Source organism: Urocampus carinirostris, chromosome 5, assembly GCF_059441175.1.
Source record: "Urocampus carinirostris isolate Australia breed hairy pipefish chromosome 5, RoL_Ucar_1.0, whole genome shotgun sequence".
Taxonomy (NCBI): domain Eukaryota; kingdom Metazoa; phylum Chordata; class Actinopteri; order Syngnathiformes; family Syngnathidae; genus Urocampus; species Urocampus carinirostris.
The window spans coordinates 37978949-38001369 of record NC_142353.1 but is presented as its reverse complement, the minus strand read 5'-3'; the positions used below and the strand labels follow the sequence as shown (position 1 = coordinate 38001369).

Genomic DNA, 22421 nt, shown 5'->3' with positions numbered 1-22421 from the left:
ATACTTACTTTTCAGTGCAACTCCCCTAAAAACAACAGAAAAAACGCTACAAAAAAATACGTTTTATGGTACACGTAACAGTTTTCAATAGCCTACATGTGAAATTCAGAAAATAAGGTGTCATTTCACCAAAGTCAAAATTTTTAACTTATTCAAAAGTGATTTTTATACAACATCGGCTCCTGATTCAAGGAAGCCAACTCCCGTCGTTCACTTTAAAGAGCCGGCTCTTAAAGCCGTTTTGTTCGTGAACGACACATCCATCGTTGGCGGAGAAGCGGACGTCGCCATTTCGAAACATTTAGACAACACTGCAAAATGGCGTGCGTCCTTATCTGTGGACTGTAGGACAATTGAGATCACTCGGAAACACTGTCGGACTAAAAGCCAATCCCTTTACTGAGTATGTCTACTACGCACTCAGCTACTGTTCTCTTATCTCAGTCAAACATAATAACGGCTTTGCTTCCATTGGACACGTCTTGCAAAACTTCCCGAAATCGGTTGGCTCAACTTAGTTTATCTCATTATATCTCAAATAAGCCGTTAAGTTAAAATGTGCGAAAGGATAAAAGTCGAAGATGAGCTTTGCGGATTGCAAGAGGAGATCAAGCTACGTCAACTGCCGGAAGCTGTTTGCAAGGAGTTCTGGGTGCTGCCGAATAAAGCAGGTTCGTCACTTTGACACAAAATACATTTTCGCTAGGGATTTGTGTACAGTTTTTTAGAACAATACTGGATCTTGAGTAGGCATCGATTCTGTTAGAAAATACAATACCTTTGTACCATGGGTGTCAAACAAATTCAGTTCAAAATACGACGTATTCTCACAGTAAATCAATGGCATAAAAATGTTTGCCTGGGGGTCTTTTCGGAGGCTCACAATTCAATTCTGATTTAGGAATGTAAAATTGGATTGTTCAAATTCAATGTTTTACTGTCATATGCAAGGTAAAGAACTACATTTCCCTGCACAATGAAATGCTTACTTTGCTGTTCACACAGTTGCCAGCGTGAAAATACAAACTAAGAAACTATATACCCGTATACATACCAGAATATTACGAATTTTAAATATATAAAAATACAAGATTAAGTATAAAACGATTACAGTTTTTTTATTCCCTTTTTCCTTAACTGAGATTTATTTTTTTGAGTGTTTTTCAACTGCATTTTTGGAAAAATAAAACAAAAGACACAACGATTGAATTTATTTCCACTATAGTTTATTAAACTCTGGGGGACCACATGTAAACTGAAAATTGACATACATACACTAAATTACTCTTTTAATGATTTAAGCATCTTCCTGTTTTTTTTAGGAAAATGTTTACCTGAATATGGGAACTTCTCTCTTAAATTTGCTATCTATTATAGGAAGGTGCTAAACTTCAAACTTTTGCAGACACCCAGGTGCTATTAAGTTCTTTTTTTCCCCCGTATTGCCTTAAATAGCGCATCCATGGATTCATTTAAGTAAAAGAACATATGGATGAGTTTTCTCAATGTTCTCTGGTTGCTTGATGGTAGTCATCAAATTCAAGATTTAAAGTGTTTATTGTCATGTGCACAGTAAAAAACCATGATTCCCTGCACAATTTTTACTTTGCCGTCCACACAGTTGCCAGCGTGATAAAACCAAGAAACCATATACATGTGTACATAAAAGAATATTACGAATATTAAAAAGATAAAAATACAAGATAAACGCAAGATGAGTTAAGGCAATAAGATAAAAATAAGATAAATAGTGCTACAGTGGGTGCTTTGTAAGTGGTGCCTGTTTTTAGCAACATACAGTGGAAATATTTAATCCTTAATAGTTTTATGTATTTATTTTCATTACGTGTTTGGTCTCTAAAGCATCATTGGCTTATTGGGCATACAGTTGTTTCTCAAGACAATATGACTGATTGTGATCCAATAGATATTTTTAAGAAATGCACTTAAAACGTCGCAGTGACTACAAAACCTTGTGTGCCATGTGTCCTGCAGGCATCAGTGGAAAATATCTTCCTCCTGGTGAAAAGCAGTCGTATGTGACGGAAGTTAAGGAGGAGGAGGACTTGGAGCCTGTTCACATTAAAGAGGAGGAAGACTTGTATGATGTACACATTAAAATAGAGGGGCAGACACCACCGTACATTAAAGAGGAGGTGGATTCCCAAGAGTTGCCACTGACTTCAGCCCACTTGCCATCTGAAAATTTAGGTCAATATGAAGAAAAAAAATGGAAGGAGCCTCCTAGCAGCACAAGCCAACACATGAAAACAGAAGAAGGCAATCGGCACAACGAAGGCTTACACAAAAATAGCTGGTTAGCTCCAGTGTCGGATGGCGACAACACGTCAGACTCTGCACTGACTGATAACGACGAACTGACCGAAAGTGATGCAACACGTAACGCTAAAGACAATGGCTGGAAATGTTCTCAATGTGGAAAAAGCTTTCAACGGAACTCGTACTTGAAAAAGCATATGCGTTTCCACCGGACTGAGAAGCCTTTTATCTGCTCAGTTTGTGGCCAAAGATTTGCTCTGAAGGACCACTTGAAAACGCACACAAATAGACACACGGGTGAGAAACCCTTTGCCTGCTCAGTTTGTGGCCAAAAATTTGCCCTAAAGGGATACTTAAGAAAGCACACGAAAACACACACGGGTGAGAAACCTTTTGCCTGCTTAATTTGTTTCCAAAAATTTGCTCAAAGGGCACACTTAAAAGCCCACACAAGAACCCACACGGGTGAGAAACCCTTTTCTTGCTCTGATTGTGGCAAAAGATTTACTTGCACAAATGCCTTGAAGATTCATCTAAGAACACACACTGGTGAGAAACCTTTTGCCTGTTCATTATGTAGTCAAAATTTTGCTCAAAGGGTACACTTAAAAGCTCACATAAGAACCCACACTGGTGAGAAACCTTTTCCCTGCTCAGTTTGTGGCAAAATATTTGCTTGCGCTTATACTTTAAAGATTCATATAAGGATCCACACCGGTGAGAAACCTTTTGCCTGTTCATTTTGTGACCGCAAATTTGCACGAAAGGTAAACTTAAAAATACACACTAGAACCCACACTGGTGAGAAACCTTTTGCCTGCTCAGTTTGTGGTAAGAGATTTACACAACAAGGGGGCTTAATAGTGCACACAAGAATCCACACTGGTGAGTAATCCCTTTTTGCTCCGTCTGTGACAAAAGATTTGCATATAATACGAATCTAAAAAATATCAGGCGAGAACACACACAGGTGAACAACCTTCTGCCTGACAAGTGTGCTCTGAATGGGTGTGTAAAAACGCATCAATTAACCAACACTTGTGAGAAACATTTTGCCTGCTCAGTTTGAGGCAAAAGATTTACACAAAAAGAGGGCTTAGAAGTGCACACAAGAAGCCCCACTGGTGAGAAACTTATCTTTTTTACCCTCCGTTTGTGGCAAAAATTTGCTTCCAATCCAATTTTAAAAATTCACACGAGAACACACACTGGTGACAAACATTTTGCCTGACAAATGTGCGGCCTAAATGTGCCCTGAATGGGTGCTTTAAAAATGCATAAATGAACTAACTCTGATGAGAAACATTTTGCATGGCCAAAATTGTGGCACGAACTTATCTTATTAGAAAAACTTAAAATCATATAACAGAATTCTTATCCATTAACACTCTTACTTGCTTGATTTGTTTTCAAATATTCCTAAGTAAAGCTAAAACTTTGATATGATCTTATGTTTGCCTTTCCACCTACAATATAAATTTACTAATGAATGAATGAATTGTGCATAGTTTATTTTCATGCATATGTTTATACTTAACTTGTTTTACCAATTGATTTTGAATTCCAATGTAGACAACAATGAACTTGACTCCCATCAACAAACCCAGTGTCCCTGTCATGTGAAAAAAAATACTGAATTGGCCGGTCCAAATTGTCCCTAGGTGTGAATGAGCGAGTGAGTTGTCTGTCACTAGGGCTGGCAACCAGCTCAGGTTGTCCCCTGCTCATTGCCCGAAGATGGCTGGGATGGGCTCCAGCACCCCCGCGATCCTACTGAGGATAAGAGGTGCAGATGTTTGATGGATGGATGAAATTTAATGCGATTATTGGAGCGGTTTATTCACACAAAAATACTTAATCTCGCTTCAAAAAAGCAGCTGTAGACTTTAATATTAGTGAAGAGTTTTGTTGTTTGCACTTAAAAACTCCGTAGATTTTTCTTTTTTTTTTCTTTTTTCTTTTTTTAAAATTAAAACATTAGCTGGGTTCCCGCCGATCCTTGAAAAGTTTTAAAAGGCATTGAATTTATTATTCGGAAAATAATGCCTTAATTGGCATAAAAATGTCTTAAATTCAATTTTCGATAGTCTTACAAATTTAAACACTAATATTTGGTAATATACATCAATAGTTCACATCCTGTGAGTACAAATAAAAACAAATTCCCGAGCATGTGTTTTTATAATGCTAGACTCAAAATTGGTCATAAATACAGCACCGTTATGTTTTTCAAAAATGTCTTAAACCGGACCAAAACGTCATTTTTCATGTATCTTGATAAAAATGCTTTATGAATGTAGCAAAAGAGTTGTTTGGAATTAGTAGTTATCTGCCAGTTTTCACTTAGGATCCATGAAGTCCTGAAAACATCCTTTCTATTTATATTTTACCATGTGTAAAACTTTCGAGAACGCTTTGTATTTATGATGGAACTTTTTTAACTGGACCAAAATGTGATTAAAAATAAATAAAATAAACATTTGTTTAAAATTGCCTTTCATTCCTGTGGTGTTTTTTGTTGTTTCGTTTGTTTCAATTGTGCTCTTTTTGTCAACTTAGTCTTAAATTTTATATCTAAAGGCATCAAAAAAGTCTCAAACTCGTGAGTTTAACTTGCCTTAAGTTGTAAGAACCCTAAGTAGGCATTTTCAGGGGGAGAAAGCGGTAGTCAACACATAAAGTGGTAGTGTTGGTAGGTATTCACTATGTTGTTATAAATAACAATAGACTTTGCGAGACATGGACTCCCACAGCAAAGTTGGAAATGAAAATCCAAGCCACGGACATGTGATGCCACAGGAAACATCTAGGCATCAGCTACATAGCCCATGCAACAAACAGAGGGCACCCTACGAAGAACTGTCGTCAATTGTGAGCAGACAAAAAACTGCAGCTGTATGGTCACAGTACAAGCTCATTAGGACGAACCCAAGCTAATTCTCCAGGGCACAATCTAAGGGGGCAGGAGGAGAGGAAGACCGAAAAAGAACTGGGCTGACAACATCAAGGAATGGACTGGTGCCAACTTTGCCAGGACCTAAAAAAAACAGGTCAGCAGTGGAGAAAGCTGTCCAGAGTTGCATCCTCATTGGTGCCTTGATGACCCAGGCGGTTAAGGGATCTATAATCCTTAATTGTCTTTAAAACACAATTTTAATTCTAGACCATGGACAAAATACAAATCTAATGAATGAATTCATCAATGAGTAATTAGAAATGAAACTTCCTTCACCTGAAAAGATCTATCGAAATGTCTACCATACGAAAAAGACATGTTTTAGTGACATTTTACGAGTGGTATAAGCTAGCCAGTGTTTCTCAGATGGTAGTTTTGGACCCCAAAGTGGGTCACAGACCCGTTTTCAGCTGTTTGGGGGCCTTTGCCTTGGCAAAAAAATGTTAAGAAGAAAATATGGAGGGCCAATTACACACTTTAACAATAAATTGCGATCTTCTTCTACCTGTCCAGTCAATCAACGGACCACATCTGTCTTTATTGTGATTGTTGTGGTTTTATTTTATTTTTTTTGCTCATAATACTGGATTTCAAGAAAGTTAGGAATAAGGGGGAGGAAAAGTGAAAAACTGACAACAACAATGGAGTCGAAGAAGGAAACGATTGTGGAATATGAACATGCTGCACAAGTCTGGCATTGAGGTGCTGCTGGACAATACAGTTAATGATTTTAAAATGCTGTATTTTTAGCTTTTTACCTGTATAATAATCTGTATTTACTATAAAAATAAATAATTAGTTCTTTTTATTAATATTTTAAGATCCTTTTGGTGTATGGCTATTCTAAAGCATGTTTAGGGAGTCGGTTATATGCAACGTAGGCTTATATGCTTGAAGTTGTTTTGGTTGTGCTGGCCATTTTAATTTAAGAAATAAATGGATATATTATACTACCTGTGCTCTAAACTGTATAATCCTTTCATTTGATAAATTTGAGAAGTGGATTTTCTTTATTGTTTGTGTGGCAGCTTGTCATTAGGTTGAAATGGTAAGTCCTGAAGTCGAACCAGTTGAAAACCACTCCTCCAGATGAAACATTGGATTGAAAAGAGCACCGACGTCCCATTTATTTGATGAACAATGGAGTTTAAACACAATTTACTTTATTTATTTATCAGACAAACAAGCAGAGGACTAAAACTGGATGCTGCAATACCACTCCGTTGCTCTTAGCGGCGCGCTTGCACTCCACTACAACAACGGCGTTTAAGAAGAGGTAATGGATCTCCGCCCCCGAGGAGTCTGCAGCTCGACTCAAATCTATAATGTAATTCACAGATGCGTTATTATTTACAGTTAGGTATATCAACTATGCAAAATGATAATAAACTGCCAAATGACGTGAAAGGATGTGGAGGTCTTATGTATCTGGATGAGCGCTACTCGCCCCCGAGTCTGCACCTAGCTTAGTGTCAAACACTGTAACAAGCAGACAAAATGGAGAGTAGCAAACTCTTGCAAATCGTCGCTTCCACGGAATTCCAAGTTACTAAAATAATATAAATGTTGAACGCAGCTTTCATGAAATATGACTTCGAACGACGGACAACGAAAACAACCGGAGGACATCGGCGAAAATAACATCCGGTTGTGCAGCCAAGGTAGGTCCACTATGTATTAAAATTTGTATTTGTTGTTTTTACAATTTGTTTTGATGGAGCATGCTATATTGGCGGGGGGGAAACTACATAAAATCTGCTTGCTCTTCTTTATAAAGAGGTATGAAGAGGCTAATTGATTCATTTATTGATGAAAGCCATGAGGTCCGAAGAGCGCACTAATGGTCTCCATTTGTGATCGTTGGGACAGGGATTACTGGGAATTCCCAAACCTATCTGGATGATTCTGCACCAAATCATTGCTAGCAAAATTTAGAAATACCAAGATGGAAGGATTTAGAAATCCGGGTCCGCATATTCAAGATGTATTCATCTAAACAAGGAAAATAATGCACTCATTAGTGCATCCTATTGAGTTGTTTAGTTTGACTTTGAGTTAATGTGTTTATGATTTAGAGTGCATTATCAGTTGAGGTTTTTGCTTAAAGGGACACTGTCATCATTGAGCGCCTCCTAGTAGTGTAAAAAAATATTCCATCCATGCATCCATCCATCCATTTTCTTCTGCTTATCCGGTTGGGTTGTGAGGGCAGCAGCCTCAGCAGAGAAGCCAATACCTCCCTTTCCCCAGCCACTTCATCCAGCTCATCCAACAGGATTCCGAGGCATTCTCTTGCCAGCCAATGGACGTAGTCTATCTAGCATGTCCTGCGTCGTCCCTGGGCCACCTGCTGGTGGGACATGCGCAGAACACCTCCAGAGGAAGGCGTCCAGTAGGCATCCTTATCAGATGCCCGAGCCACCTCAACTGGCTCCTCTCAATGCAGAGTAGCAGCGGCCGACCGAGCTTCTCACCCTATTTCTAAGGGAGAGGGATGGGTGCCACCAGGCTGTACTTGCCCTAGACACACCGCAGGAAATGGTGCCCCCACAACATTAGTGGTTAAGGGATCCACCTACCCACCCACCCTACCGTGAATAGAAATTTTATGAAAACGAGATCAAATATAATGCCTTTTCAAATGTTATCTACATCACTGGTGGTCTATGGTCAGGGTTCGGCGCTTTCACCGTTGCATCCCAGGTTTGATTACCGTTGTATTCAATGATTTGTGATTGTGGTCAGCTATATTAAGGTACCATATTTTCCGCACTATAAGGCGCACTGGGTTTTAGGGCGCACCCCCAAAAAATAGTTTTTTGGTCCTATATTTTCCATACAGGGGCAGCACGGCGGCGCAGTGGTTAGCGCTTGTGCGGCACAGTTCATGTCATGGAAACCTGTCGTGGGTTCAAATCCAGCTCCAGACTTCCTGTGCGGAGTTTGTATGTTCTCCCCGTGTTTGCGTGGGTTTCCTCCGGGCACTCCGGTTTCCTCCCACGTTCCAAAAACATGCATTTTAGGTGAATTGGCCGGTCAAAATTGTCCCTAGGTGTGAATGAGCGAATGAGTTGTCTGTCCCTGTGTGCCCTGCGATTGGCTGGCAACCAGTTCAGGGTGTCCCCTGCCCACTGCCCGGAGATGGCTGGGATGGGCTCCAGCCCCCCCGCGACCCTAATGAGGATAAGCGGTACGGCTGATGAGATGAGATGAGATTTTCCATACATAAGGCACACCGGATTATAAGGCGCTACTATGGGAACGTCGACAAAACAGTCAGATAGTTCAGTCAAACTTATTACCCCCTTAACATTCCGAAAGCTTGCAAAGAAGCAAATACGTGTCGTAGACACGTGCGGATGCGGTGTCCGTCTGATGTCACTCAAATGCATCGTTCCAAATATCATTCGGAAGGTTAAAGTCTTGGGATTCAAGAAATGCCAAACATTTCTTAGTTTCCATTTTATTTTTTGCTGGCCACTGTGTGGACAGCAAAGTAAGAATTTTATTGTGCAGGGAAACGGGGTTCTTTACTGTGCATATGACAATAAACACTTTGAATTGAATTTAGTTTAAAAATAGACTCATCACAGAAACATCAAGATCTTTCTAAAACAAGATACCGGGAAAATATAAAGTCACATAGCTTACCTAAGTTCTCTTGCAGCCATCACGTTCAATAATGATACGTAACCATGGTCGTCTTACAACCGTGAGTGTAGTAAATCCAGGAGAGTAAAATATTTACAAATACAGAATAGTAAAAAATGTTTTCTCTATGCCGTAGTGCAACCCAACGTGTGATTCACATTCATCTTTTTCGGCCAATTGCAGGCTTTGTTTCGCCCCTTTACCCTATGCGAGCCTGTAAATGATAAAAAGGATCCGCCCCCTTTACCTCCGAATAACTTTAGCCAATAGCGACTGATTCAAATGATGATTGACACATTGGTTAGGAAATGAAACGCCGGTATATAAATCCCGGGATACACCGCGAACGACATCGCCTTCGGGGGAAAATCTAGTCGGCGGCTGCTTGCCTTAGTTGCGAGACCTTGCGACTTAATATTGAGCCATATATAGGGCGCACTGTATTATAAGGCGCATGGTCAGCTTTTGAAAAAAATAAAGGCTTTTAGGTGCGCCTTATAGTGCGGAAAATACGGTACAAATAGAATGTGTGTTATACACAACTAAAGATAGTATTTAAATTTTGAACATTTCAATTTGGTAGCTGTCATAACAATATCGACTTGTGTCTTGCAGACATCCAACAGCTAATTAGTAGCGACGAAGAGTTTCAGACACATGGGCCGGCCTCCATTTTGGTGTGTGAGGATCTGGAGCCCACCCATGTCAAAGAAGAAGAGGATCTGCTGCACCCCCTTGTCCTAAAGGAGGAAGAGAAACCACAGTTCACCCTCTTCAAAGAGGAAGATTACGAGTTTGACGTCACCAAGCTGCCAGGGGCCCTCTTCTTTCCCAAGAGTGAGGACGAAGAAAAGACACCACCAGAGCGCTCGCGGGTTCTTTTCCGCGATCCCCTTGCAGGCCAAACGCCGAACAACCTGTTAGCTCCCCTTTCAGACAGTGATGGCGACGTGGAAGAACCCCGGAAAAGGAGAAAAACATTCAAAGGTAGAGGAAAGCATTTGAGAAGCTCAAGAAAGAAAAAACACCTTGCCAGCAAAAAAAGGTCGCAAACATATCTGAAATATTTTGCCTGCTCGATTTGCGGCAAACGTGTATCTAAAAATGCACGTTCTCGACACATGAGAACACATATTGGCGAAAAGATCTTCTGTTGCGCCATTTGCGGTAAAAGACTTACTCGCAAGAGAAACATGGTAGCACACATGAGGACGCACTCGGGTGAAAAACCTTTCGGTTGCGCGAGCTGCGGTCTCAGATTCGCCCTCAAGTCATACATGATGCAACACATGAGGACGCACACGGGAGAAAAACCTTTTAGTTGCTCAAATTGTCCCAAAACCTTCTCGAGGAGGTCCAACTTGGCAGCACATGTGAGAACGCACACAGAAGAAAAACCCTTCCCCTGCTCGGTTTGCGGTGCGCGGTTCACAGCGAGGCACACCATGAAAGAACATTTGAAAATACACACCGGGGAAAAACCCTTTTGTTGTTCAGTTTGTGGTAAAACATTCTTCCAAAAGCGACACCTAGTAAAACACATGCGAATTCACACGGGAGAGAAGCTTTATAACTGTGCCACGTGCGGCAAGCCCTTCTCCAGAAAAGACACGCTGGAAACACACGTAAGAACTCACACAGGAGAAAAACCCTTCAGCTGCTCTGTTTGCGGTCGAGAGTTCGCTAACAAAAAAAACATGGTGCTGCACTTCAAAACCCACACGGGAGAAAAACCGTTTAGTTGCTTAGTTTGCGGTCACAGCTTTTCCAACAAAGGAGCTCTGGTTGTTCACACAAGAACACACACCGGAGAAAAACTCTACAGCTGCCCTACTTGTGATAAACGTTTCTCAAGAAAAGACCGAATGGAAATACATTTGAGGACACACACAGCAGAAACATCATTTAGTTGTTTGCTTTGTGGTCAAGTTTTCCCTCATGAACACCAATTAGAACTACACATGTTGATACACACTGGGGAAAAATCCTTCAGTTGTTCCAGTTGTGGTAAAACGTACCTCAAAGAAGAGTACTTGGAAACGCACTTGAAAATTCACACGGGAGAAAAACCTTTAAGTTGCACTACTTGCGGTAAAACATACTCGAGGAAGGGCGGCTTGGAAACGCACTTGAGAAGTCACACTGGTGAAAAACCTTTTTGCTGCTCCACTTGCGGTAAAGACTTCACCCAGAAGTCAGTCATGGTCAGACACCAGAAAACGCACTCGGGGGAAAAACCCTTCAGTTGCTTGTTGTGTGAAAAGACTTTTCTTCATAAATCACACTTGATATCACACATGAAAACACATGCAAAATAAAAAGGGCTTTTGATTCTCAATTTTGGGTCTGTATAACAAGAAACACAAATGCACAAAAAAAACATTTAGTAGCATAGACTTTGATCAGAGAGTCATTTCAACTTTTACAATAATACATTTTCATTTCCTAAAACCAAAAATTTGGATAAGATGTAGAACAGGTTAGTTATTACTTGTTGGGGGGGAAATTAACTTAAGTTGAACTTTATTTGTTGCTGTTCAACTTTTCTAAATATTTGGAGTGTTTGTTAAATGCGTGATTCAAAAAAGTTGTATCATTGGACTTTACTAACACGGACACAAAACAACTAGTAAGTGATTCAGTTCAATAATCAGTATCGAAAAATGATTTGTGCTTTATGATTTGATATATCAGTGCCACTGACCTATAAGTTCCTTTGTTGGCATATTTTATTGCAATGTAACACACATTTCTATTCAAAGACAACTATTTATTCCTGATCAATTGGAATGTTTTCGTTGTGTGCTTTATTTGTATTTAATATCTATCTTTATGTTCAGTTAATTTGTTGTACTCAAACCATCTGTTTGTACTGTGAATGTCCGAATATAACTAATACATTTTAATATGCTACAATGTTGGATCTGTCGCTGGATAACTTTTGGTTCAATAACTCTATAAGGTTTTGCTCATTAAACTGAGATTTTTACCTTATTTTTAAAGGATGGATAAATTCATTTAAATGTGGGGAGCATCATTTAAGGTGTCCAACTGAGTTCGAAGAGCCTTTATTATTATTTTTGTACTGCGTTAATCTTCTTTCACCTTACCTTTATCAGAGCCGTTTGGGACTCGTAACACAACAAGAGGCAGAAAGGTGGTTGGGGCTGGAGAATGATTTCATGCCAGTGCTCGCAGTTTTCTGTTAGTGTAGCATAAGAAATGGTGAAAGTATGAAAAGGATTGTTTCAAATACACTCTAAACGTCAACCTTAAACCCAAAAAGATGAAAATAAAGGCTTTATTTGAGCCTGTCTAAGAAATGCTCGTGCTTGCACACGCCACACAAGCAGCTTGACAGAGACTGCAATGATAATTTAAGCCAGAAGATGACGTGAACAAGTAGAACATTTTCAAATTACAAACGGGTCCTTTAACCCAAAATGTATTTGAGTTTACTTGTTCATTCTGCTCAATTTAAACTTCCATGTCCCGCACTCCTAAAATGTTGTTCCGGCCAGTTCTGACAATGTGGAATTTTCATAATGAGAGCTTATCCTTCTTATTCTGAGGCCGGCACGGCAGCTGGGTGGTTTTGGGGATATGGGTTCAAATCCACCAGCTACCAGTGTGCGTGGAGTATTCCCTTGAGGGATTCACTGCTTTTATGGGGCTTCATTTTGCCATCACTAGACAATGATTTGGAATTGGGGTTAAATGGGTTTATAAAAAAAAGATAAACATGCTTGCATGATTACAAACTTCATATTAAGTAATTTTCTTTTAATTTGTGTATTTTTGTATGTGTAAATGATTTATGATTTAATATATTAACTTATCTATCTATCAACCTTGGTCATATCCCTCAAGCGGGGTGACCGACAGCAAGACAAACACATACAATAACAAAGAAAATAAAAGGGAAAAAAATAGCAAAAAAACACACACACAAACATTTTTGGACCATGGCCAACCCAATTGCCCAAACACCTAAACAATTTAGGCACCTAAGTTGGTCATGCTTTCGTCCCTCCAGATGAAACGGGACACCAGAAAGCGACCATGTCACTCGGGTGAGGGTGACACAACACACTCTTGTTCAACAGCAGGGCCCGACAGCTTTCACTGGTGCCCAGCCCATCCTTACGAATGCGTCCACAATCCCACTATCCTTTCACAACACCTCTCCACTCCTTTCTATCACCAACAAGAGCTCTAGCTTCCATTATATTTAGACCTCTTTCCTGCAGTGCACCCATAACACCATCCATCCACGTCAATCGCGGCCTTCCTATTGGTCTCCTTCCATTGACTAATGCTCTGTAGATCCTCTTACAACATTCGCTCCTCATCCATCCTCTCCATGTGTCCGAACCAACCGAGTACTCTCTTGTCAACACGCTTGCTCAGTTCCACGACGACTCCAGTTCTGTCTCTCACAATTTCATTTCTCGATCCATCCAATCTTGTCACTCCTAACATAGTCCTCAAACACTTCATCTCAAAAACATTCAATTTCCTTCTTAAATCTGCGTTCAGGCTCCAAGTCTCTGCACCATACAACACAGTCGGCACAATCACACTCTCATTCAGTCCCCTCTTAACATCCATTAACATTTACTAAACAGGCACGTACCTCCCACACACATGAACAGAGAACTAATTTTTGTCCTTTTTGAGTATCCGTACAACAACACGGAAGCCACGCAGGGAGGCACCTATCCCCTATATTCATCCAAAATGTCACGTTTATCGTGTTTTTCCACTTCAGTCCCGAAGAATATGTATTTTTTTAATGACTAAAACATTATAATGTATAACAATAAACAAGCTAATTATCCCGCTAAGGCGCAGTTAGCCGTGATGTTTATGTTGTTTCAAGCTAAGCTCGTTGCTAGCCAGTCGTTTAACTAGCTGCGTGGCAAAAGAACGAGAAACTGTCAAACTAATTTATTAAATATTTTTTTTAAAATGGTGCAAAACATATTTCGAACCGGGTTCCTGGTTCGGGCCTCACACACTGTGTTGACCTGGGTGATCACACTGATTCTGTTCGTCCACAACACGGGTAAGTATATACTTGATCTATTGGCGAAGTTAGGGGGAATATATTCACGTCTTAAACAAGTGGAAACTCCAAAGTATTTTTTAGGGGTCGTGATTTTGCTCTAAAACGCGTAAACTTTCTAATTTGATTGTCTCCCCCTTGGACGTGTGGGTAATCAAAATAAGCGCTCCTTATCGGATAACTGATATTCTTCTTTAATGGTTCGTCAAGAGGGTGCGCTCGAATTGCTATCTAAATGCCCGGAAATGAAACCAAATGCCCTGGGCGGAAAGTATACATTTCACTAAGCTACTAAATACTAACGTTCCGTCGTTTACTTCGCTAATTTATACAAAAAATACTGACCACACATTTTCTTTTTTTAAATTGAAATAAAAGCAATGCTTATTTTAAATTGCAAATGTTGTATTGTACAAATTCATTTATCGTTACAAATACTAAACATTTATGTTCATACCAAATTTGTACAGTAAAGTTATCAATTATCGCTTCTTCGTCTGCAGTTTTTCTTAAGTGATCACATTGTTTGATAATCACTTTCAACCTAAAATTGGCGCTTTTTAATGCTACGGGGAAAAACAGTCCAAATCAGAAAATTCTATCCATTCTGCAACACAAATTGAAATAGTTGCTTGCCTTGATTTTATGCAGCCCCCACCCATCAAAATACATAATTTTCAACATATATTATGCTAGTTAGGCACGGCAGTAGAATGGATAGCACGTCCGAGGCAAAGTTCTAAGGTCATGGGTTCAAATCCAGCTACCAGCCTTCCTGTGCGGAGTTTGCATGTTCTCCGCGTGCTTGCGGGGGTTTCCTCCGGGCACTTAGGTTTTCTCCCACATTCCAAAACCATGCATGTCAGGTTAATTGTTCGGTTGAAATTGTCCCTAGGTGTGAATGCGCGTGTGAGTTGTCTGTCTCTTTGTTCCCTGCGACTGTCTGGTAACGAGTTCAGGGTGTCTCCTGCCCACTGCCCGAAGATTTCTGGGTTGGGCTCAAGCAACCCCGGGACCCTACTGAGGATAAGCGGTGCAGATAACGGATGGATGGATTATGCTAGTTATTCTTATGCTTTAACCCTGATTGACCAGGAGTCGGCTCCCATACACACACGTGCGACTGTGTACAGTAAACGACGCGATGATAGTTCTACCAAACCAATGTGTCGCAAGACCTATTCTTGGGAGTCAGTAGGTGACCAAACCCCCCCAATTCCAACCCCTAATGTTGATCGTCAACCAGCGAGGCAATGGGCACCAACCAATGTTGCAAAACTTACTGTATGTATGACTTTGCCAAGGTGTGAACTAGTGACTTCCTAGTCTTGGGACGGGTGCCCTACCACAAGGCCACCGAGCCGGTTATATGTTTATCCGTCCATTTTCTGCGCCTCTTATCCTCACTAGAGTCGCGGGGGTGCTGGAGCCCATATTAGCTATCTTTTGGGCAGTGGGCAGGGGATACCCTGAACTGGTCGCCGGGCACTCAGAGACAGACAACTCACTTGCTCATTCACAGGCATGGGGTTGAACATACAAACGTGGGGCTGCTCGCTAACCACTCAACCGCCGTGCCTCCCGATTATCTAAATGTGCTAGTTAATAATGAAATTATATTTAATAGTAATATTAATCAAATGATGTATGTTTTGGTCTCAAGATCTGCGCCAGTACGAGGAGCGTGGCGATCTGACAGTTCCAGTGCTGTTCTTCCTGCTGGTGGTGCTTTCAGTGCTTTTGTACTTTGCTGTGTCGCTCATGGATCCGGGGTTTGTCCTCACTGACAGTGTTAAGGTAATGTAATGAGGCCATATCCAGGTAATTTTATGAATTACACATGTGCATTGGTCCTCTTTGTAGCCCTCAGATCTGGAGACAGAGTCCATGATGCCTCAGTCCTCCACCTGTCGTCTTCGGCGTTGCGGCTTCTGCTTGCTGCAGGTAATTTTTACATTTTACGTTGACGGCCTGAGTAAATGTTGACAAAATAAGAAGTATCTCACTAAGGCTCCATTTCATTAATATTTTTAGACGAATGATCAGAAGTTGATGTTTTGATGCATTTTAAAGTCATTAATACTCATGCCATTAGTATAATTAACTTGCTTCTGTTAAAGGATGTTTTTTTTTCCTTTTTATTTTGGGCTTTAAGAAAATTGCTTATCCTAAATACATGCTGGAAACTATGAACAGTGCCTCGAAGGTTTTATTACAGAATATTCCGGGGTCAAATGAGTTACTGAAAAATGGCCGCAGGTTGTGCGGGGACACAAAGAACTTATAAACATTCCTACTTAAAGGGTGGTCCTGAAACAAAAACCAAACCGTTTAAGTAACAGTGGAATTTACCATTTTACATAAGAATAGAAGAAGCTATACTATAATGACCTAATATGTGCTGTGACTTTCACGTCCCTCTGCAAAAAATGAAGAAATACTTTTAAATCCCGAAAAAAATCCTTACAATTTCCTTTTTTTAATTTAACTTAAAGTTCCTTCAATGTTATGTACTTCTTAAAAGGCCAATAGAAACCTGACGATGCTGGTATGGTATTGGCTAACCTGCGTATATTGATATCTTATTAAAATAAGACTGTTATTGTCACCAGAACTTGGTTACGGTACTTGCCCATACCTAGTCAGAACTACAGGATAACATGTACTTGTAGACATCTTCAACTCCAAAGAACTTGAGCACCAATAATGCCTTACTGAAGTTTTTTGCTTGCGATACAAGAAACGACCGTCCCAACTTGTGCTAACCTCATCTATAATTTAATCCAATGAAAAGTAAAACACATAAAATATAGATAAGGAGAAACAGTTTTGAAGTAAAGTCACAACTTGGCTTAACATTGCATAACTTAGCTTAGCTTCATGTTCTGTAGCTAAGTAAATTATTTTCATTCCTCATTCACGGTTCACAGATCCCTTAACCACCTGGGTCGTAGGGGCACCACTTCCTGTGGTGTGTATTGGGAAAGTACAGCCTGGTGTGGGGCCCATCCCTCTCCAGGCCGTATTTTTGGGTAGGGGTTTGCTCCCCCACATGAAACGGATACCAGCCTCCTGATCTGACCCAGATACACCACCCTCTCAATCGCTGGATACAAGAAGCAAAACTAGAAAGTGGGGGCTTCTTTGATGTGTGAACAAAGATCTTCTCAAAGCCACTCCTGCCATCTAATGTTTTTTTTCATACAGAAATAACTGGGGATGAGCTGCGCCAAACCTTTCATAATACTTTTGCAAAATAAAACAACCGAAAACATATTTTTACATTTTTTTGTGGAGGGAGGCAATGCTGATGAAAACGTATTTACACATTATGGGACTAAATGAGTTGGATAACTTTCTGCGTGTGTGTTTTTGAGCAGCAGCCAATGAGAGCCAAGCACTGCCCAACATGTGGGCGCTGCGTGCGGCGCTTCGACCATCACTGCCCGTGGATTGAGAACTGCGTGGGCGAACGCAACCACCGCTGGTTCGTGCTCTACTTGATGGTGCAGTTGGTGACGCTCCTGTGGGCACTGCGGGTCGCTTTGTACGTAAAACACAACTCAAGAACAGAGACTAGTCTTGATAACACATTTGGTTAGCGATTCAAATCCGCTTTTTTGTGTTTTTAACTCATTCAACGCCGGAGTGTTTTTTTGTTGTTGTTTTTTTCATATTGAGAGCGTCGCTACCTGCCAATTTTTTGCCATTTTGACCCATTTTTTTAGTTGTATAGGAAGAGGACATATCAAAAGAAAGCTTGAACCCTCATGTCAAGTCATGTTTATTTGTAACGCCCTTAATCACAAGAAGTCTCGAAGGGCTGCACAGACCACATATTATTGCAAACTACAGACTATTATGACACCATCCCCTGATCTAAAACCAACATGAGTGCAAGGAAAAACTCAAAAACCTCAACATGAGGAAAATGAAGAAACCTTGAGAAGGGACCGCACATGAGGTAATCCCCCTTCTAGGATGACCAGGCTGCAATAAATGTTGCATTGACAAACAATAAAATTAAACATAAGATATGAATAAAGTATGATATGAAATAAAAAATAAAATAAAAAGGATGGCCAAGAATTCAGATTCAGATATACTTTATTGTCATTCTTGTACACGTGTATACAGAACAAAATGTCGATACATCTGACCCGCACATTTTTCTTGAATGTACAGATATAAATAAATGTTGTACTGAGTTAGAGTATTGAAGTACTGATAATATGCTAAATAATTTATAGCTATGTATAGTATTATACAGTCGTGCAAAGAGTGCAAGAGGAGCAGCTAACCAGATGTGCAAAATGGGCAGTCAGGTATGCAAAGAATGCAATGGATGTTGCATTAACAAAAAATACACAGATATTTTCAACATAAATTATAGATTATTCATCAGATATTGAGTATAAGTGTGTTTTAAGCCTACATTTAAACAGTTCCACTGAGGTTGCATTGGAAAAAAATCATGTTTTTAAGCTCTTACCATTGCTTAGTAAACAGCAGTTGAACATTGCTAAGTTTCTTGAAAATACTCGTTTCCAAACAAACCTCTGAGAATTTTTATGTAAGCATGCATTTCAAGTAGAACTTTCACTTCTGTGTTTTTTGTTTTTTTTTTGCATTTGTCATCCTTCAATATCTAAACAATGAGTTCCTTAAACACAAGGCCACTTTCCTTGATAAACAACATTTTATTGCAAGAACACTGAATTGATGCCTGAACATCTCTCTCTCGGGAGGTTCTGGTCCCCACTAACTACGAAAAACCGAGGGACCTCTGTATTTCTAGTATCGTTTTTATCATTGCAGCCCTAATCTCCATCCTGGCTCATGCATCACTTGTTGCGGCTTCTTCCAGGTCCGGCATTTCCCCGAGCGCTACGTGGGAAACGTGGTTCCGCGCCAACGGCTTCCTGTTGGCGGCGCTGTGCGTGGTCGGCACGTTCTCGTTTGTGGTGTCGGTTCTGCTGGGCTGCCACATCTACCTGATTGGCATCAACTGCACCACTTGGGAGTTCATGTCCCGCCACCGCATCGCTTACCTGAGGGAGTGCGACGACGAAAGCCCCTTTGACCGCGGCGTTCTCTGCAACCTGTGGGACTTCTTCTGCGTTTGCGGCGCCGTAGCCTGGGAACAAGTCTACCGTAGGAACCCTGAGAATCTTGTCTGAGGGCCCTCAGTACCAGATCTGAGAATTAAGGACTCTAAGGACTTTTTTTTTCCCCCCGCATTATTTTGAGCTGGTGTTTAAACCTGGCACACATTCCGGGATACCTGAAATCAGTGGACTAAACAGGATTTAGGGAACCCAGCTAAAAGTAGATCTGGACTTGGTTTATCTCGTTACTTGGGTGATATTTTTCACGCTTATTTCCTGAAAATCAATTTGAGTTTGAATCTCAAGTGTCTTGAATTGATTTAAATTTTTTAAATTTACTTAAACCAACATCGATTGCTTTGTTTTTAAATATGTAAGTTAAATTCTAACTACCATCATAAAACCTTCATTAAGTCTACAGGAATTTTAAATTAATTTTTTGAAATTCTAAAGCAAGTTAGCTGCTGTAGAAAGACGGGTTACATGACGGATGTATCGATGAAATATTCAAATATTTGTCGGAATTACATCTAAATTTATTTGTTTGTAACTCGCATTTCTTACCCAGAAAATAACTCAAAGTTTGATTGCATGTTATATACGAGGTTTTACAGTTGCATGTTAACTTATTCATGCAATAATTGATCAGGTCGAAAAATATCGCAAAACGGATGCACCGAAGAACTATGGGGACCAGATGATGTAGGTGCTGTATCTGAATGAGATCATGAGGTTTCTCCTGCTCCTAGTAACCTAGATCTGTATTATGTAGAGAAGCAAAACCACTACTCAAAAAAACAGCCTGGAAAGGGATGGGCACCGCCAGGCTGTACTTGCCCAAGACACACCACAGGAAGTGGTTCCCTATGACCCAGGTGATTAAGGGTTCTGTGAACCTCGAATTAGGGACGTGATAAAAATGTATACAAGGCAGTAACTGATGAAAGTATTTTTTGTTATTTGAAGAGAAAGTGTGTATTTTTTCCCCACTAGACGTCGCTGAACTGTAGTGCAACTGAAAACGAGGGTTAAAAAGCACAAGGAAGAATCAAAACCACGAAGACTCAAAGTGACCAAAATGCACACATTTTCTTATTTTTTTCCCAGCCTTTTGCAAGGTTTTTGGTATTTCGGGCCACACGTAGCAGCAAAATGCTGGACAATCATCTCAGTTCCCTCTTGGTGAGCCTCATGTTATGTAAAATACATTTGTATTTCTCGACCTACGCGTATTTTGAAAAATGCACGTTTCTATGACAGTTTACACTACCGTTTAAAAGTTCAGGGTGGCTTATAAATGTCTTTATTTTTTAATGAAAAGCACTGTTTTTTTCAGTGAAGAGAACATGAAACTAATCAGGAATAAACCCCTACATTGTTACCGTGGTAAATTACTATTTTATCGGCAAATGTCAGTTTTTAACCAAATATCTACTTAGGTGTATTTTCCAGCAACTGGCACTCTAATAATCCATTGTGTTTGCTAATAGATGATTAGAAAACCCTGGCGCAGTTATGTTGGCAAAGCTAAAAACAGTTTAGCTGATTTGAAAAACCACGAAACTGACTTTCCCTTGATCTCGTTGCGTTTCTGGAGTGTCGCATTTGTGGTTGTAGTTAAACTTTCAGAACGGCCAGTAAAAAGAGAACATTCGCCTGAAACCCGACAGTCTAATCTTGTCCTAAGAAATTAAGGCTATTCCATGTGAGAAATTGTCAAGAAACTGGAAATCTCCTACAACGGAGTGTACTACTCCCTTAAGAGAACTACACAAACAGGTGCAAACCAGTGTAGTAAGACAAGTGAGAGGCCCCGCTGCACAACCAAGCAAGACTTTGAGATACTGGCTTTCAAGGCAGGGTGGCAAAAAAGGAACACATTTAAGACTGTGTGTACTGTATGTTTTTTTTGCCTTTTATTATTTATTGTTTTAAATGAAGCTTGTTTTTTACCGCTAGGCGATGCTCAATATTACACACTGTCCCTTTAGGGTAACATGATATAATCAAGAACATTGTACTATTTTCATATTTGCAATCAATATTTTTAAGTATGTATGAAAGATTGTGAATTGCAATAAGTCAGTCTTTTTTTGTAAATATACCTCCTTAAACGTCATAAAAACTGCAAAATAGTCAAAAAGTTTTACACAATGGCCTTTTGTCATGATAATATTTGTAAAAAACACTAAATAATGGATAGTTTTGGGAATCCTTATTCGTTTATAACAATGATATGTGTGTGATTCAGCTTTTTAAAACCCAGTCCCAATATTTTTAAACCGATAAAAGAGTATTCTATCGAAAGCTAGCACTTCAAAAGGAACAGATGGAGCCAACAGCTTCACGTGTTTTTTCCTCTGTGCTCTCTTTAGAGTATTCAACGTTTGGTCAGAATTCTGTTTTGCAATGTAGGAACATACTTAAACAATGTCAAAACATGTGAAGTGAATACTGTGTTTTAAGTCAATCGCATAGATATGTTATCTGACTGATACTGGTGGAATGTGAGGTTGGGGAGGAGAACGTTGCATCAAAATTTGCCGTGACAACTCCACCACAGGGGATCCGCCCCTCCTAGGAGACCGTAACCCAGAGCTGGTACACGCCCGAGCTTCAGAATAAACAAACATAATTTTTCATATGTTTTCCTGACATAATGATCTAAAAACGTATGTGGTGCTCGAAACAGGTGAGACGAGTTTTGAAGAGAATAAACTCAGCTCTTGAATCCAATTGGTCAATAAATGGTTTGTCAGAATAATTTATTTACCACCCATATTTGCTACATCTCTGATACAAACTGGACCAAACTCACGTATGACAGACAAGACAGCCAATTTAACCGGCCTAAACACACCCAACCTCTCAGACGTAAATAATAGGTCCATCATCTGCCTGGCAAACACAATAGTCCAGGATATAACTCACTACCAATGTTCCCTCTAATTTTCCACGGGTCTGAGTGTTCACACAAAGTTGGTGAGCAACACTTGAAACAACAGTGAGCAACCATAATCCCAAGTGTGGCAACTAAATCATCATCAAACATGTCCAAAACTTGACATCAAGTTACATTTTGCTGAGTTTCCGGCAATGCAAAATTATTTTTCTCTTTTGAATGAATCGACTCATGTACGATTGCAAAGGTTGTACGGCCTACAAACGTCATTTGTTTTTACAATTCTTTCACAAGATATCCATTTCTTTTTTTTCCTGATATATTTTGTCGCATAATACTAACATTTTTGGGGACTTATTTAGTCGGTTGCAAGATACAGAACTGTACTTAATCAAATTTTTTAGTGGAAGTACAATGTTGGCAACAAGATTCACTTGATATCATTGGAAATTATTT

The 22421-nt window shown here is 40.0% G+C and overlaps 3 protein-coding genes across 3 annotated transcripts; all 3 read left to right on the top strand.

Moving 5' to 3' along the window:
* The first annotated feature begins 283 nt into the window (after window positions 1-283).
* Window positions 284-4773, top strand: LOC148366263 (uncharacterized). Its single transcript, XM_088336751.1, has 2 exons — window positions 284-671; window positions 1996-4773. Exons 1-2 carry the CDS (start codon window positions 557-559, stop codon window positions 3171-3173), a joined length of 1293 nt encoding a protein of 430 aa, XP_088192877.1. The 5' UTR covers window positions 284-556; the 3' UTR covers window positions 3174-4773.
* Window positions 4774-6523: 1750 nt separating this feature from the next.
* LOC148366262 (uncharacterized) lies at window positions 6524-11805 on the top strand. The gene is made up of 2 exons (XM_088336716.1): window positions 6524-6897; window positions 9503-11805. Exons 1-2 carry the CDS (start codon window positions 6825-6827, stop codon window positions 11203-11205), a joined length of 1776 nt encoding a protein of 591 aa, XP_088192842.1. The 5' UTR covers window positions 6524-6824; the 3' UTR covers window positions 11206-11805.
* Window positions 11806-13580: 1775 nt separating this feature from the next.
* On the top strand, window positions 13581-21703 carry LOC148366261 (palmitoyltransferase ZDHHC12-B-like). The gene is made up of 5 exons (XM_088336708.1): window positions 13581-13955; window positions 15619-15752; window positions 15819-15899; window positions 17336-17502; window positions 18823-21703. Exons 1-5 carry the CDS (start codon window positions 13859-13861, stop codon window positions 19133-19135), a joined length of 792 nt encoding a protein of 263 aa, XP_088192834.1. The 5' UTR covers window positions 13581-13858; the 3' UTR covers window positions 19136-21703.
* The last annotated feature ends 718 nt before the right edge of the window (window positions 21704-22421 follow it).

Coding starts and splice junctions, on each gene's coding strand:
- LOC148366262 (XM_088336716.1), top strand. CDS start 6,825: ATGACTTCGAACGACGGACAACGAAAACAACCGGAGGACATCGGCGAA. Junction 6,898..9,502: donor CATCCGGTTGTGCAGCCAAG/GTAGGTCCACTA, acceptor TGTGTCTTGCAG/ACATCCAACAGCTAATTAGT.
- LOC148366263 (XM_088336751.1), top strand. CDS start 557: ATGTGCGAAAGGATAAAAGTCGAAGATGAGCTTTGCGGATTGCAAGAG. Junction 672..1,995: donor GGTGCTGCCGAATAAAGCAG/GTTCGTCACTTT, acceptor TGTGTCCTGCAG/GCATCAGTGGAAAATATCTT.
- LOC148366261 (XM_088336708.1), top strand. CDS start 13,859: ATGGTGCAAAACATATTTCGAACCGGGTTCCTGGTTCGGGCCTCACAC. Junction 13,956..15,618: donor TCTGTTCGTCCACAACACGG/GTAAGTATATAC, acceptor TTTGGTCTCAAG/ATCTGCGCCAGTACGAGGAG. Junction 15,753..15,818: donor TCCTCACTGACAGTGTTAAG/GTAATGTAATGA, acceptor TCCTCTTTGTAG/CCCTCAGATCTGGAGACAGA.